Here is a 16,003-nt window from a genome sequence, read left to right as displayed (position 1 = left end):
AAAAAAAAAAAAAAAAAAAAAAGAGGAAAGGAGATGATCTTCTCCTCTTTGACATCCTTTTGGTGGAAGAGTTTCTTACCTAGTGGCTTTTCTCCTGTTTGCTTGTTTGTTGTTTGGGTTATGAATATTGCCATCAAGAGTGTTTCAGCCCTCCAGAGGAAGGGGCCTGGATGACCTTAGATGTCCAATTCCAGCCATGTGACTTCTCAACTTAATTGCCCATGGATGCAGTGCTGCTAATTAATGCCCATGGCCAGGGATGACGTTTGGAACTGGGCCAAGCAAAATAAAAGGCAAAGCTCGGAAGGAAGCTATTCTCAGGGCAGAGCCTTATGTTAGTGCGGGTAACCAGGCGGGGAACATTCTGCTAGGCTAAGATTAAGGAGAGCTGCCCCAAAGGTGGCTTTGGAGAGAAAAGTGGCTTTGGTGTCATTTCTGTATCATATTGCAGAGCTCTCATTTTAATTTTCTTCCCTGATTGCTCTAGGTTTGAAGACTCCATCCCTTGTCACCCACTGGATTATGCTCGTGGCTTTCCTGCCTGATGATTCTTTTGCAGCAGGTCTGGCTTCCTTTACCTAATCGGCCCTCAGCCTCTCCTCCTATGTCAGTGGCTGCCAGGTCCACAAGGACCTTGCGGCTCCCGCCACAGAAGGCTTTTGGGCAGGAAGCATCCTTGCCTCTGGCAGGGGAAGAGGATTTAGCGAAGAGAGGGGAGCCAGACTCTGCCCTGGAGGAGCTGTGTAAGCCCCTCTTCTGCAAACTCTGCAATGTCACCTTGAACTCTGCTCAGCAAGCCCAGGCACACTATCAGGTAAGAGCTGGAGAGGAGATGCCGGTTAGTTAGATGGTATTAGTGGGGTGAACATTTTGGGCATCATCTGGCTACAAGTTGCCTCTCCAGATAGAGTTGTGCTTGGAAAACTTAGATGAGCTAGAGAATAGAGTAACATGTTTTACACAGTGGGTTCTGCCTATAGTTTTGAGGAGAATGTGTAATGTGCTACATTAATTCAGTATAAAATTGTTTTAAAGTTTGTACAACTTTCATCAGTTCAATGCTACCTGCCACATGAGTCTTATACTTTCTTTTACTTAAAACTTTTCCTATGTGCCCTGTTATAACTGAGGCAAATACAGGTGACTTTTTATAAAAAGAATAATATGGTATTAACTACTGAGTCCTACCTTCATCATAAACATACCTTAGTTTTTTTTTTAGTATTCAGACTGAACTGATACTGAATATTAAGATTTAAAGCATTTTATCTCTATGTAGAATAGATTGTGGAAAATATCATTCAAAAGGATCATTGCCTGAGAATAAATGGGGAACTAAGAGAGGGTATAGGGTCTGTTATTTTATTTTTATTTTATTTTTAGTTATGTGTTTTTGTGTTTACACATGTGTGTATGCACATGTGCATGTGGGCAGATACAGAAGCCAGAAGAGAATGCTGGATCCTGGCTTAGTTAGGGCTTTACTGCTGTGAACAGACACCATGACCAAGGCAACTCTTATAAAAGGACAACATTTAATTGGGGCTGGCTTATAGTTTCAGAGGTTTAGTCCATTATTGTAATTGTGGGAAGCATGGCAGTGTGCAGAAAACCATGGTGCTAGAGGAGCTGATCCAAAGGCAGCCAGGAGGAGACTGTCACAGTGGGCAGACATGAGCATATAGGAGACCTCAAAGCCCTGCCTCCACAATGACACACTTCGTATAACAAGGCCACACCTCCTAATAGTGCCACTTCCCATGGGCCAAGCATATTCAAACCATGTTGGAAGTATGTGATCTGATTTTTGATTTTTAAAGGGATTACAATTAAGAAATTGAGCTGGGCGGTGGTGACGCATGTCTTTAATCCTAGCACTTGGGAGACAGAGGCAGGTGGATTTCTGAGTTAGAGGCCAGCCTGGTCTACAGAGTGAATTCCAGGACAGCCAGGGCTATAAGAGAAACCCTGTCTCGAAAACCGTACCCCCCCCCCCCCCCCCCGCCCCAAGAAGAAATTAAGTGAATCTCAGAAAGGATTTGAACTTGGGACTTATGACATTGTTGAGACTGTTATAGACTCTGGGACTTTTAAAGATGGACTAAGTGTATTTTGTATTACGCTATAGCTAGGTATAGGCCCCCCTAGACTCATATGTTTGAACAAGCCTATGGGGGCCAGGGAGTGGAATATGGTGGTTTGAGTAAGCTGTTAGTTATAAAGCATTTCTTCTTGCCTGAAACTATAATTTTCTGTTATAACCTTTACTAGTTTCAGATTGACCTGACTGAGGTGACAGGAAAGGAAGAAAAGACAGACAGCATTTAGAAAAGTGGGGATCTGGTGGGCAGTGGTCTCTGCTGAGAAGGCTTTAGAATGCAGTGGCCAGGGAACTCCGCACTGGAGCAGGAGCAGGAGCAGGAGCAGGAGGAGGCAGATTAGCTACTTTTGGGAGGGGGACTCCACAGGGAACAGTCTCAAGCTGGAGGCATCATTTCTTGGTTCTTTCTGTACACCCTGTTAAGAATAGTAATCAAGTTCAGGGGACTAGGAAGGCCATGCATGCCATTCCCACGAGTCCCTGGGCTCTGGGTGCCTGATGTAGCTCAGGTCAGTAATGCACATTCACTCAGGAGTTTGTCAGCGCCTCACACTTTTCTCTATTTTGAAGCTTTTGTTTACTTAATATTGTCTTTCATTCTAAAGACAGATGGTTGAACAGTCTGTCCTGCATTAAAAATATTTCCTTGGGAAGCAAAGGTCTGTCAGTCTGCCTTGTTCAGGTTGTTTGTGCCCAGCAGCAGAGTGGAATTCATCGCAGCAGATCTAAGCACAGCCTTGGCTCATCAAGGCTTCTGTGGAGTTTTTCCCATTGTTTTCCTTCAGTTCCACTTCTCATCTCTGGGTGCTACTCCCCATGACATAGGCCAGGTACTGGTTCCTTTCTTCCTGTTCATGTGGCATCTGTTAGGATGACCCACCTTCAGCAGACAATGAATTTAGCTTGGTTTTGCATTTATTCTTGTGAGGTGTTCGGTTTTGCGCAAGACTCACTAGGCAAAAATCAAGGATGAGTTGGGTAGTTAAGATTTTTTAGTGCTTTGAAGCCCTTCTCAGTTCATTCCTGGGTAAGCCTGCTTTTTACCTTTTGCATAGTTATTACTTTTAGGAAAATCAGGTAATGTGTGATTTTATTTTACTTTTTAGTTTTTTGTTTTTGTTTTTTGTTTTTTGTTTTTTTTGTTTTGTTTTGTTTTGTTTTTTTGAGACAGGGTTTCTTTGTGTAGCACTGGCTGCTGTAAAACTTTCTCTGTAGACCAGGCTGGCCTTGAATTCACAGAGACCTGCCTGCGTCTGTTTCCCCCATCTCTCCGGAGCAATGTATGATTTTAATGTGTTTGTATGGGTTATATTATACCCTAGGTTGCTTTTCCCTGGTACAGTTTTGTATCTCTTAAGCCTACATATTGATAGAAACTTGGTTTTGCACAGAGAATTTAGTTTGGTGGAAAAATTACTGGATTTAGGCTTAAACTACTAATGAAATCACCCTTTTAAAAAATTGTCTGTTTTTATGTGTTTGCTGTAAACTTTTTAGTTGAAAAGATTTGTAAATTTATAGATTTTCCCATTTCTTCCATGATGCAGTGGGTAAATAGACCAGAAAACAGAAATAAAAAATGAGAAACATTTCCCAGTAATAAAAATTTTAAATGGAAAAGTTGGGGCAGAGGGACGGTTAGTTGCAGAACAGAAGTCAAATAGTCAAACATGATAGTAAAAAATAGAGGGGAAAGAAGTCAGGTGGGTATGAAGGATGCAGACCCTGCCTAGCGCTGGGGGGTGGAGGACAAAGGAGTAGGAGACCATGGCAAGCTTCTGCTGCTGAGCAAGTTTGAGGTCAGCCTGGGCTACATGAGATCCTGCATTACAGCCCATACCCCAAAATAAATTAGAACCTAATTAAGACAAAAATTGAGGATTGGTGTGACAGTGCGTAGCTCTAAGTTAGCTTAGAAGCAAAGGTTTGAATAAGGCCAGTGGTACTGGTAATTATTGAGGTCTGTCTCTCTTCCCTCCCTCCCTCCTTCCTTCCCCCCTTCCCACCCTCCCTCCTTCCTTCCCCCCTTCCCTCCCTCCCTCCTTTTCTTCCCTCTGCCTTTAAAGCAAGGCAGAGGAGTTTGTGTGTCTCTATCAGAGCAGTGTGGAAGAGAAGAGATCTAAGAAGTGAACTTTGGACTATGTGTGCATGGTGTATGTGTTTGTACACATTCCTGTGTACGGGTGCACATGTGTGTGACTATATTTGGAGAACAGAGGTCGGGTTGGCTGTCTTATTCAACCATTTTTTACCATACTTTCTTTCTTTTTGTTTTTATTGGATATTTATGTATTTACATTTCAAATGTTCTCCCCTTTCCCGGTTCTTTCCTGGTTTTCCCTCCCCCCCGCAAACCCTCCCCCTCCACCTAGATACTCCCACCTCACTGCCCTGGCATTCCCCTACACTGTTGCACAGAGCCTTCATAGGACCAAGGACTTCTCCTCCCATTGATGCCCAACAAGGCCATCCTGTGTTACATATGTGGCTGGAGCCATAGGTCTCTCCATGTGTACTCTTTGGTTGGTGGTTTAGTCCCTGGGAGCTCTGGGCAGTCTAGTTGGTTGATATTGTTGTTCTTCCTATGGGGTTGCAAACCCCTTCAGCTCCTTCAATCCTTTCTCTAACTCCTCCATTGGGGACCCTGTGCTAAGTCCAATGGTTGGCTGCAAGCATCCACCTCTATATTTGTCAGGCTCTGCCAGAGCCTTTCAGGAGATGGCTATAGGGTCTTTTGCCATACTCAGAGCCCACTGATTAGCTAGGCTGGTGGGCCAGTGAGAGCTCCAGGGATCTGTCTGTCTCTGCCTCCTCAGTGTTAGCCTGGCCTATACAGGGAGTTGTAGACTAGCAAGTGCTACTTCATGAGGTTCCATCTCAAAAACCAGGAGACAGAAACTGTATCTTTGGGCTCTGAACTCAAGTCCTCCTGCTCATACACCAGATGCTTTACTGACGGAGCCATCTCTCCAGTGTCTGAGATATGGATCTCTATAAGAGGAGTCGTCAGCATGAGAGTGTATGGAAGGATAATCAGAGCATGATCATGTGGAACCAAGAAGAACAGGTGACCCATCATGGAAGGAAACTGTAGCAATGTTAGTCCAGAGCCCTGTGATTCTAGCACTTGAGAGGTGGAGGTAGTAGGGCATAAAGATTCAAGGCTTCTTGCTACATAGTATCCAGGAACTCCAGAATATCTTGGGGTATTTGAGACCCTGTTCATATCAATCAGAAAAATATCAGATGCATAAGTGAGTAGGTCTGAGTGCCAATAAATGAAAGCTATTAGGGCAATGGTGAAACAGGGAGCCAGGACTCCCTAGCACTAGTGGCAGGTTGAGGCAGCAAGTGCAGACTGGTAAAGCCAATGGTTTGTGACAAAAGGAGGCACAAATGCAAAGCTAGGTTGCAAGATGAAAAACCTGCTTTGCAATTGTTATTTCAGGGTGATATCATGGACAAATATCTGTTATCTCAGTCACGTGCTTGTAAGTGGACAGTGTGGATGCACAGTTCATCCTCTGTATTACCTGACCCTCTTTAGTGAGCTGCTGTTGTTGACTTTGGAGTTTCATATTGCTCAGTGTTGTCAGCAGCCATTGTTAACTGAAGTCCAACTGTATCACATTCCAGTACTCAGGATACAGTAGAGTCTGCTCCTCAGCTACTCCCCTCAGCCTCACCTCCATTTCTTCTGACTTTTTGATGTTCCCCCCTGGGAGTGGGGTGTCTTCCCCAGCCATGGGTAGCCATCACAAGAAGGTTTATGCCCCAGGCTTTTTAGCTGTGAAGCAACCTCAGCTGAGTCATTTAGTTTTTAATGAATCTACCTAAATTTTTAGTTTTAAAACTATGGCTTTGGTTATAACAATTTAAAGATAAAATTTTAGATGAGAAATGAGTCTTCATTTTATTAAAATTTATCTGGATGCTTAGATTATGTAGTTCAAGCCTGGCATGAAGAAATATGATAGCATCTCATCAGCATAAACACCCAGAGGAAGAGCAGCTTTGAGGAGGAAAGTAGCAGAAAATTTGTTTACATGTATGTATGTGCATATGGGGTCAAACCCACATTATCAGACTTAGTGGCAAGTGCCTTTATCTGCTGAGCCCTCTTGCAGGCCAGATTTTGATTTTCAAAGCAAATTATGTGAATAAAGTTTACTAAGTGTCCACCTTGAAAATTAGAAATTTATCTGCTAATTTGCATATTAATATGAAAAAGAACTAGTTACACAAAGCACTTTTCTAAAGTTCATCATAATCATAGATTGTGCTTGGTATCCAGATATGTGTCACATTAGTTATGTTGATAAGAGAAACTAAGCTGTTTTAGACCTATGATGCTAAATGCAGTGGTCTCCAGTCATACTAAACATACTAAACAGAGTGTGGGCTGGGGAGATGGCACATTGGATAAAGTGTTGCTCATGCCAGGGAAAAGTTGGGTGTCATTCTCAACTATAATCCTAGCCAGTCCTTGGGGTTCAACAGAAGGGAGATAGAGGAGTCAGAAACAGGAGGATGCCAAGGCCTGCCATCTAGCCAAAAGGGAAAGTTCCAGGTTCAGGAAGATGTAGATGTTTGGCCTGGTTCTTCCTCTTGGCCCCATGCTCTCAGAAATAGGACTCAGACTCAAAATATATTTACAAATACCTTGGCTATATAGCTAGGCTCTACTATGACTAGACCATACTTAGATAACCCAATTATTTTAACCTACATTCTGCCACGTGGCTGGTTTCCTGTGCTCAGGTACCATGATCTGTCTCCTCACATCTTCCCGGGGGGATCTTCCAGTGCCTGGCTCTATCTCAGAATCCTTTCTGCCTCCTGGATGTCCCACCTTCCATTTCTTGCTTAAGCCATCGACCATAGGCTTTTTAATTGTCAGGTGATGCATCCATACAATACACAAGATACTCTCTCTACAGCAAGAGACGGTATCTCAATAGATAAGGTAGAGCACAGTAGAGGAAGACACTTTGTGTCAGCTGGCATCTGCATGCTCAGGAATGTACATACACCATGGTTGCATCTTCCCATATAAATTAAAACGAAAGTGACTTTCCCTTTATGCTTAGCCCCTCCTCTTAGCCGTTCCTTTCTGCTCTGCTGTTTTCAGAGTTTGGCCAGAATAACTAGACCATAAAAGGTCTTCATTCCCATTCTTTGTCAGCCAGCTGAACTTTGGTCTCCATAGCAGTGTTCCACTGATGTAGACACAGTTTAATATCACCCATCTAGGTCTCCATGGGTGTCAGTATTCCTAATCTCATCTTATTTTTTTTAATTAAAATTTAATTTCGTTATGGTATGTGTATATGTGCTCTGATTGCATGCCCATCTGTGTACCAAGTGTGTGTCTGGTGCCCACCGAGGTCAGAGGAGGATGTGGGATCCCCTGGGACAGGAATTACAGGTGAGTATGAGCCACTGTGTGGGTGCTGGGGAGCTTACCTGGTCCTTTGCAAGAGCAAGCACTCTTAACTGCTGAGCTAATTCTCTAGTCCTCGGGTAATTTTTACATATTTACATAAAATTTTGTGTATTCATGTTGAAAAGAACTAGTTACACAAAACACTTTTCTAAAGTTCATCAAAAACATAAATTGTGCTTGGTATCTAGAAGTGTGTCGTATTAGCCATGTTGATGAGAGAAATTAAGCAGTTTTAGACCTGGGATGCTAAATGCAAAATTTTTTTACCCGTATGAACTAGGAATGGTCAAAATACCCTTGAGGTTTGGGTGGGTTTTTAAATGTTCCTAAGTGGTCTAGGTACTTTAGAATCTGTACAGATCTGGGCTGGAATCCTGACTCCATTGCTTTAGATTAGAAAACCTTTTCCTATTCAGCATCTGTCTGTAAAGCACAGACTATTATTTTTCCATTGCAGGATTGAGAGATTGAGAGATTGTATTTTATGTTAGTAAATACTGATTGGTTGAGAGGGGTTTCTGTTGTTAGAATGTTTGGGTTTAATGTTTCTATTGCTGTGATAAAATACCAGGACCCAGAGTAACTTGGGGTGAGAGAAGGTTTATTTCAGCTTCCCACTCTCGGGTTACACTCCATCACTGAAGGGCATCAGGCAGGAGCTGAGACAGAGACCATGGAGGAATGCTATTTATTTGCTTGGATCTCATGGCTTGCCTGGTTTGCTTTCTTATACCTTACATACCCTGGGACCATCTGCCATCTGGTGGTACCACACTCAGTGGGCTGGGCCCTTCTATCAATCACTAATCCAGAAAATTTACTACAGACTTCTCTACAGGCTAATCTTATGAAGGCGTTTTCTCAGTCAAGATCCCATCTTCCCAGATTGTCAGGGTAGTGTCAAGTTGGCAAAAAACAACTAGCACAATTGGGCACTTGTCATTTGGATGTATTTGTCACAAGTACATCACTTACTAAACCATAACCTTCCCTTTCTTATTCATTCCAATGGTCACATATTAATTTCATAATGTACAGTATAATGTCCTGTAGTCTCTTAAAGTTTTTAATATTTTAAAAGTCCTACAGTCTCTAAAATTTTCAATATTTTAAAAGTCCAAGTTTTCTTTAAAAATTCAGCATCTCTTTAAATATTCATAGTCTTCTAAAATATCTGAATATTCTCTGAAATGTGTTTCATGGCTGTGGGTTTTACAAAATGGAAAAAAAATACGTTAAATACTTTCTTACTCCAACAAGAAAGAACCAGGATACAGTCAACATTCAAGTCAGAGCAAAACCAAATCCCAACAGTATGAAGCTTGGTGTCTGGCATGTGGGACTCATGATCTGGGTTGCTAAGGGCTTGAACAGCTCCAGCGTTCTGGCTCTGCCATCCATAGCACACACAGCTTGTCCCACAAGTTCAGGTAGGATCTACTCCACAGTTACTGGTGTTGTTAGTGGTCATCCCTTGACACTGGCATCTCCACTGGAGCTGGCTGAACCTTCACCAAGAGCCTCTCCTGGCCTTTCAGCGCTAAGCTTCCGCTGCTCTCCATGACCACTTCATGCCTTCAAAACCAGTACCACTTGAGAAAGTCTTACACATTACCAAGTTAGGCTGCCAGTAGAAGGTCCAGCCTTAATCCCCTCTAGACCACGGTTTGTATGTGCTGACTCTGAGAAACACTCCCAAGAACACTCAACAGTGCTGGTCTCTTCCCTGCTTCTTCAGCCCCAGCTAACCAGGATCAATTAAGCAAAGCAAAGGTTTTACCTTAGTAGTTCTGGTGTCTTGTTAATCACAGCCAAATTCTTCAGCTTTAGCTGACTAGAACTACAGATTCTTAAAATAATAAATATCCCTTCTAGAGACTGTGACTCTCAAACTTCCCTCTGAACTTCACAAACCAGGCTTCCATCCCTGACACCCAGCCCAGCATTATCTTCTAAGTTTCCACAGGAGCCCTGAATACTCAATAAAGTCCTTCCACACTCCCCCTCCCCGCCAGACAGCATAGTCACGTCTGCTACTGCAAGATGCTACTCCTGATGCCAGTTTGTGTCTTAGTTAGGTTTCTATGGCTGTGATAAAAAACCATGACCAAAACTAAGTTGTAGGGTGGTATTTCAGCTTAGAACTCTCAGGTCACACTGTCACTGAGGGGAGTCAAGGCAGGAACTGAAGCAGAGGTTGTGGAAGAATGTTCCTTATTGGCTTCTTCCTCATGGATTGCTCAGTTTGCTTTCTTATTCACCCCAGGACCAACTGCCCTGTGTTGGCACTGCCCCTAGTGGGCTGGGCACCTTCTATATCTGTTGTTAATCAAGAAAATGCCCCCAAAGACTTGCCTAAAGGTCAAAAACATTACTTCTGGGGTGCCGCGAACTTTATCGATGGTATTCAAGAGAGTAGGGCTCTCTAGGCCCTTTGCATTCTTGTGGGGCCTGGGGTGGTAATCCTCCCCATTCTGTGCTGTCAGGTCCTTTCTGCGCTCCTTTCCACAAGGTTCTCTGGTCCTCTTGGGGTCACCAATGGCCTGGTAGGCCAAATCTAGCTGAGTCTCTCTTGCCATCTTGGTGACATTTGATACTGGTAACATTGTCCCTCTTAAACAACTTAAGAAAGTGTCTTGTCACTCCAAGTAATGTCTGTGGAACAAGATGATAGAGACTCGGATGCTGTATATCAGCTCGTGAGATACGGTGGATGCTTGCTGGCATTTCCCGCTCACTGTGTATCTTCTCTTCTCCAGTCTTCTTTCTAGCTCTCAGCTTGGATTTGCTGTGGTTTTATAGTTCTACACTCTGTTGTTTCCAATTGTTGAAGACTGGCATAAGGCCTTTGGGTCCTCAAGAAGAGAGAAACAGTGACTGGCTTAGTTGTTTCATTCCATTTACACTTGGGGTTGTGATCCCATGTACTCAGGTGTTCACGTGGGTAACATTTAAGTTGCTCAGAATCATGTCTTCTTTATTTTGATCCATACGTGGACTACAAACTTGAAATTGTGCTGCTTTTCCTTAACTTTCTATTTCTGTTTTCTTGAGAATAGGAGGAAGACTCACATGCCCTAAAGAAACCCATTACATCTTTCCTCTTCAGTCTGTCTCTTTGTTGCTCATAAGCAGTTTCATTGCATGAAGCCCACTGATTCCTTCTTTAGATCTGTGTTAGTTTCACATCAGATCAAGACTCCTTGTTACAGGAAATATTAAAAAATGAACCAGCCAACTCTCAGCAGGGCACTGTCACACTCTCTCACTCCTGCCACCGTCTAGCTCCCATGCCAGATGAGAGTGACCTGTTTCTTGGTCCACCAACTCTCTTGGGTCCATGCATTGTCCCACACACCCCTGTTTAGCCATTGCAATACCTAATTAACCAGGATTAAGACTCTTAAGCTTATAGTTAGCTAATTAGATTTATGTGTTAATAATATCACATTTTACAAGATGCCAGTACAATAATTTCAGAGCCAATTGATAATGATAAAACTTTAACCCAGTTATTCTAACCTTTAGATAACACCATGTCCTCTTTCATTCTGTTTCTTTTCCCTCCTCTCTGCTGCAACCTCTCTCAGACTCTTCCTCTGCCTTCCTGTCCAATCACAGGCCGGCCACTGTCCTAATATGACTCAACAGAGATGCCGTAACTCCTTGTGTAGCCTTTCCTACTTCTGGAATTTTCATTGCTTTGCTCTTCCTTCTTTCTCTTACATCATGTTTATTATAGTCCCACCCCTCCTCCACAGTCTTCTACCCGTATCATCACATGGAATGCCCCTTTGTACCTTAGGTTTCCTGTTCTTCCCCCATTTCTCCCGTTTGCCCTCTGGCTTGTTTCACACCTTCAACTTTGTACTTCTGTTCACTATTCCCTGGTTGACTATCTTCTAAACATTGTTATCTTCTTCCTTGTCTTCCCCCAGCCCCCTTTTTTGTTTCCTCAGAGTGCAGTATGGTCACAGTACTCCCAAGGAAGAGAGAACAAATGTAATTGTGTATCCTAACTGTTGGTTACTTTATGTTGTCCCAACACAAGCTAGACTCATTTGGGAAAGGGGGCTCAATTGAGAAAATGCCTGTGAGCAGGTCTGTGGGAGGGGGCATTTTCTTGATTCATGATTGAATCAAGTGCCATACTGGGCAGCTGGTCTTGGATGGTGTAAGAGAGCAGGCTGAGAAAGTCACAGGGAGTGAGCCAGCACACAGCATCCCTCCATGGCTCGGCTTCACTTCTGCTGGCTTCTGTAGACATGGGCTATAAGCTGTGAGTTGAAGTAAATGTTTCTATTAGTTGGTTTTGCTCTTGGTGTTTTATCATAGTAGTAGAAACCTTAACTAAGACACCAGCAAACTTCACTTTTAAATAATATGAAGAAGTAACAGGAAGTAAACATTTCTCATCTCTTATATTTCAAAAAAGTGTCTGCATTGTGCTGTACTAGAAGCATAGATCAAGACACAATTAAATACTGTTCTCCATTGTTTAGACTTGACTAATGTTGAAGAGAAACCTTCCTCTGGGTTTTATTTCTTTGTAGGCAGCTTCCTTCAATTGTCCCTCTATCTCCTTCCCTGTGAGGTTATAGGACCCTCCTTTATTCTTTGAGCCTGAAATCTCATCCTGGTGGATGTGTCCAGGTTTGGGTCTTTAAATTTGTTTTAATCAGCACATAGTAGAAAACTTTCTTTATGTTTTCATCCATTATCTAAACTCTGGAGATGGTTACATTTTTTTGTTAAGAAAATAATATCCTCTGTGACACCTCCCCCTCCCCCATATCTGGAAACCTTACAATCCCTATCCCTTGACTAATTTCCTTCTTCTCCTGCCCAATTTTTTGAAATTTATTAAAATATAGTGATGTAAGGATATACATGACTTGGATTTTTTTAAAAAAAATATTTTTTCCATTTTTATTATATATTTTCTTTATTTACATTTCAAATGTGCTCTCCTTTCCTCATTTCCCCTCTGAAAACCCCCTATCCCCTGCCCTTCCCCCTGCTCACCAACCCACCTACTCCTGCTTCCTGGCCCTGGCATTCCCTTACACTGGGGCATAGAGCTTTCACAGGACCAAGGGCCTCTTCTCCCATTGATGGCCAAAATGTGTGAATCTGTATTTCTGGAGTTTTCTGTGTTATACAGTGTGACACCAGAAGTGAAGCCAAGGGGTAAGGGAGGGCTCCAAACTGCCTGTCCCAAGGATTGAGGAAGGGCTTCTGCACTGCCTGTCCTGTGGGGCAAGGGTGGGCTGGCACTGCCTCTCCCGAGGGGTGACAGTGGGCTCCGATTTACCCATTCCAAGGGGGGAGGAGTATGTAGGCTTTTGTCTCCTCCCTTCAAATAACTAGTTCACTTAGTTTTAATTTTAGAAGTAGCCTTGACTTGAAATACTATATTGATTTCATTTATCTATTTATATTGTATAGCCTTGTATAGCCTTGTATAGCCTTGGTTGACCTAGAACTCACTCTATAGACTGTGCTGGCCTTCTATCACAGAGATCATCAGTCTGCTTCTGACTTCTGAGTGCTGAGATTAAAAGTGTGTCACCACACTGGGACTGCTATTTTTTCTTTCTTTTTTAATTTGATAGCTGTTCTTTAAGCAGCAAAGTTCTTGATTTCTTACTCCTTTCAGAGCATCCTTTTAAAATGGGAAGTCAGTTAAGAATATGAAGTCATGAACTTGAGTTTATTTTGTAGTCTTATGCTTGTCTGATGTGCAGTGTTAGAAATACATCCTGTTTTTGCTTTCGAGAACAGTGATTTTTGACACAGCACCTTTATATCAACAGTTCCTTGTGCCTGACTTTGCTTTGACCTCTGAGAATGGTCCCTGGATGCAGTGTAGCATGGTGTCACGTATTCTCTAAGTGGATGGTTGTTTCCTGTTATGGCACTTTCTTAAGGATTTGGAAAACTTGATTACTGCTTCTTGCCTTAGACTTAAAGACTCGAGCTCTTCATCCAGTTCCCCAAGTATGGATGGTCTACATAGAAGTACAATTATCAGCACTCAGACACAGATCCTGAGCTGGGTGTTTGGCATGCAGACAAGCCTTCGGGAGGTAACAGGAGGATGGTAGGATGGAAGGTCAGGTGTTCTGCTTGGCTTCTTCGTTAGTTCTAAGCAAACCTGAGCTGCCTAGACTTTGTTTCAAAAACAGAAGTATCAATAAATTCACCCCAAGCACACCAAAGCACCAACATGGATATAAACTGTGCACTCTCTGTGCTTTGCAAACCATTGTCATTTCACCGCTGTCTACCCAGAGCCCCTTTTGCCTCTGGTGACTAGTCCAAAATTAAAATCTACATGCAATTTTAATGTTTTCTTTAACTTAGGCCATTCTTCCACCACCTCCTTGTCCTCGTCCTCGTCCTCTTCCTCCTCCTCTTCTTCTTCTTCTTCCCCTTCTTCTTCCTCTTTGTCTTCTTTAGTGATCTTACAGTTTTTGAAGAACGGTTTTGTTGAGTGTTGCAGATTTTGCCTGGTTTGACTGAGTTCAGGCTATGTGGGTTTGCAAGAGTGCCACAGACACGATGCTGAGTCTTTTCTGCTGTATGAGTCAGAGGTGCTTCCCTGGTGCTGATTATCTCTCCAGTAAGGTGGTTCCTGCAAGGATCTCCTTGGAAAAGATACCATTTCCCTGTTGAGTAAGGATCATCTGGGCAGATATTTTGAGACTGTGTGTGTGTTTATATTTCTCATCACACTTTTGCCTAGTTAGTGATGTTTCTCATCTGCAGTGACTCTTAATTACAGTGGGGGTTGCCAGAGAGCGTGGGAAGGGGTGATGCTGGGCATGGGACCAGGGCTTCGCTCATGCAAGGCATGTGTTCAGTCCCTGAGCTGTGCCTCTAGTTCTTAATTTTGAGATAGTCCTGTGTTTACTGCTCTTGATGGCGGCGTGAACCTGGGACAGTGGGGTCTAAAGATGAGGTGGACTGCAGTCCCGTGCAGTAGCCACCTTTACTCAGAGCATCAAACAGTTTATGCTCTGAGGGTTAAGAGTCACCAGAGTAAAGTGTACAAGCACAAGGACAAGCCCAATGTGGTAAAACATGTTTTACATAGAGGCATACGAATAATAACAGGTGAAATAAACCCACTCCTGTCTGGTACATATACCTAGGAGGAGCATGAAAACACATTGTAAGAACAGTTGTGTATTTTCTAAAGACACCGAGGTCACAAGACTATATCTTTTTTTAATCTTTTTATTTTAGTTTTCTCACAAGCACTAAGAATTTTCACAGCACTCCATTCTTGTATTGTGTTCTGTGACTTTGTCACCAAGGCAGGCCTTGAACTTGTGTGACTCTCCTTCCTCAGTCTCCCAACTAGCTGGAGCTACAGGTGTATACCACAGATGTCTTTGTTTGTTTGGTATAGATCCTCACTATATAGCCTTGGCTGGCTTGGAACTCACTATGGAGACTAGGCTGGCCTTGAACTCATAGAGATCCACCTGCTTCTATCTCTCCAGTGCTGGGTGGGATAAAAGGTATATACAATCACAACCATTTGCCACACATTTATTCATTGTCTATAAGAAGTCAAGTAAAGCGAACTAGAGTTGGAGCACAGATTGGGAAGGCCAGTGGTGGGCCTTGAGCATCGTAGAGCTTAAGGTCTGACAGAGGAAGAGAGATGGGAGGAGGTAAGAGGGAGCCACTGAAGACAGAACATTCTGAGAAGGGCTGAGGGAGTGTTGTATTGCTTAGAGGTCACATAAGATAACAATCATAGAGGGGACCAGAAGCTTGACACTCTGGTAGTCGCCGGAAAAGGTATGGCAGGGGATAGACCTTAGCTGTCCTTAGGGCATCTGCTGGGCCTAGCTCATTCCTAGGAGTTAGCAGGGAGTGGATGGTAAGTGTTGGTATGAAGGCTTAACTTTTACAACATACATGGTTTAAAAGTAATGAACTGTTTTACCCATATTCAGAGTAATTTTAAAGATTTATTTGATATTTATCGTATGTGTATACCTTCATGAGTGTATTTGCAGCATGTGTATTTTGGAGTGTACGGAGGCTGGACGAAGGTGTTGATCTCCTAGGATTGCAATTACAGGTGCCTATGAGCTGCCTGATGTGGGTGTTGGGAACCGAACCCAGGTCCTCTACAACGTCAGGAAGCTCTTTTAATTTCTGGGTCATCTCAGCAGTCACGTCAGAGTGCTTCTGATTCTTCCCACCAGTTTGGACTCATTTATTACCTTAAGGAATATACTCCTGTGATTTATAACTTAAAACTTGGTGAGAAAGGCCACTCTGACTTGGGAGAAGTTCATAGTATTGCCACTAGCCACCAAGATGTGTGATAAGGGCCAAGCTGACAAGGTTTAAAGTCATGGCTCTGCTAATGTTCCCTTCTGAAGGCGTGTGCCCACCCCCACAGCATGGTCGATACCAGCAGGCTGTTACAG

The 16,003-nt window shown here is 43.0% G+C and overlaps 1 protein-coding gene across 4 annotated transcripts in view; it reads left to right on the top strand.

Annotated features, from left to right (window-relative positions):
- The window catches only part of Zmat3 (zinc finger matrin-type 3), a 31,642-nt gene that overhangs the window by 3,887 nt on the left and 11,752 nt on the right, over positions 1 to 16,003 (top strand). For all 4 annotated transcript variants that reach the window (XM_031376564.1, XM_031376561.1, XM_031376562.1 and 1 more), the window contains exon 2: positions 488 to 814. In XM_031376564.1, the coding sequence (XP_031232424.1) occupies positions 545 to 814 (270 nt within the window). In that variant the 5' untranslated portion in view covers positions 488 to 544. The remainder of the gene's footprint in view (positions 1 to 487; positions 815 to 16,003) is intronic.

This window comes from Mastomys coucha, unplaced genomic scaffold (assembly GCF_008632895.1).
Source record: "Mastomys coucha isolate ucsf_1 unplaced genomic scaffold, UCSF_Mcou_1 pScaffold17, whole genome shotgun sequence".
In the NCBI taxonomy this organism is placed as follows: Eukaryota; Metazoa; Chordata; class Mammalia; order Rodentia; family Muridae; genus Mastomys; species Mastomys coucha.
Note: the sequence above shows the minus strand (reverse complement) of the source record. Positions and strands in the feature narration are given on the sequence as shown.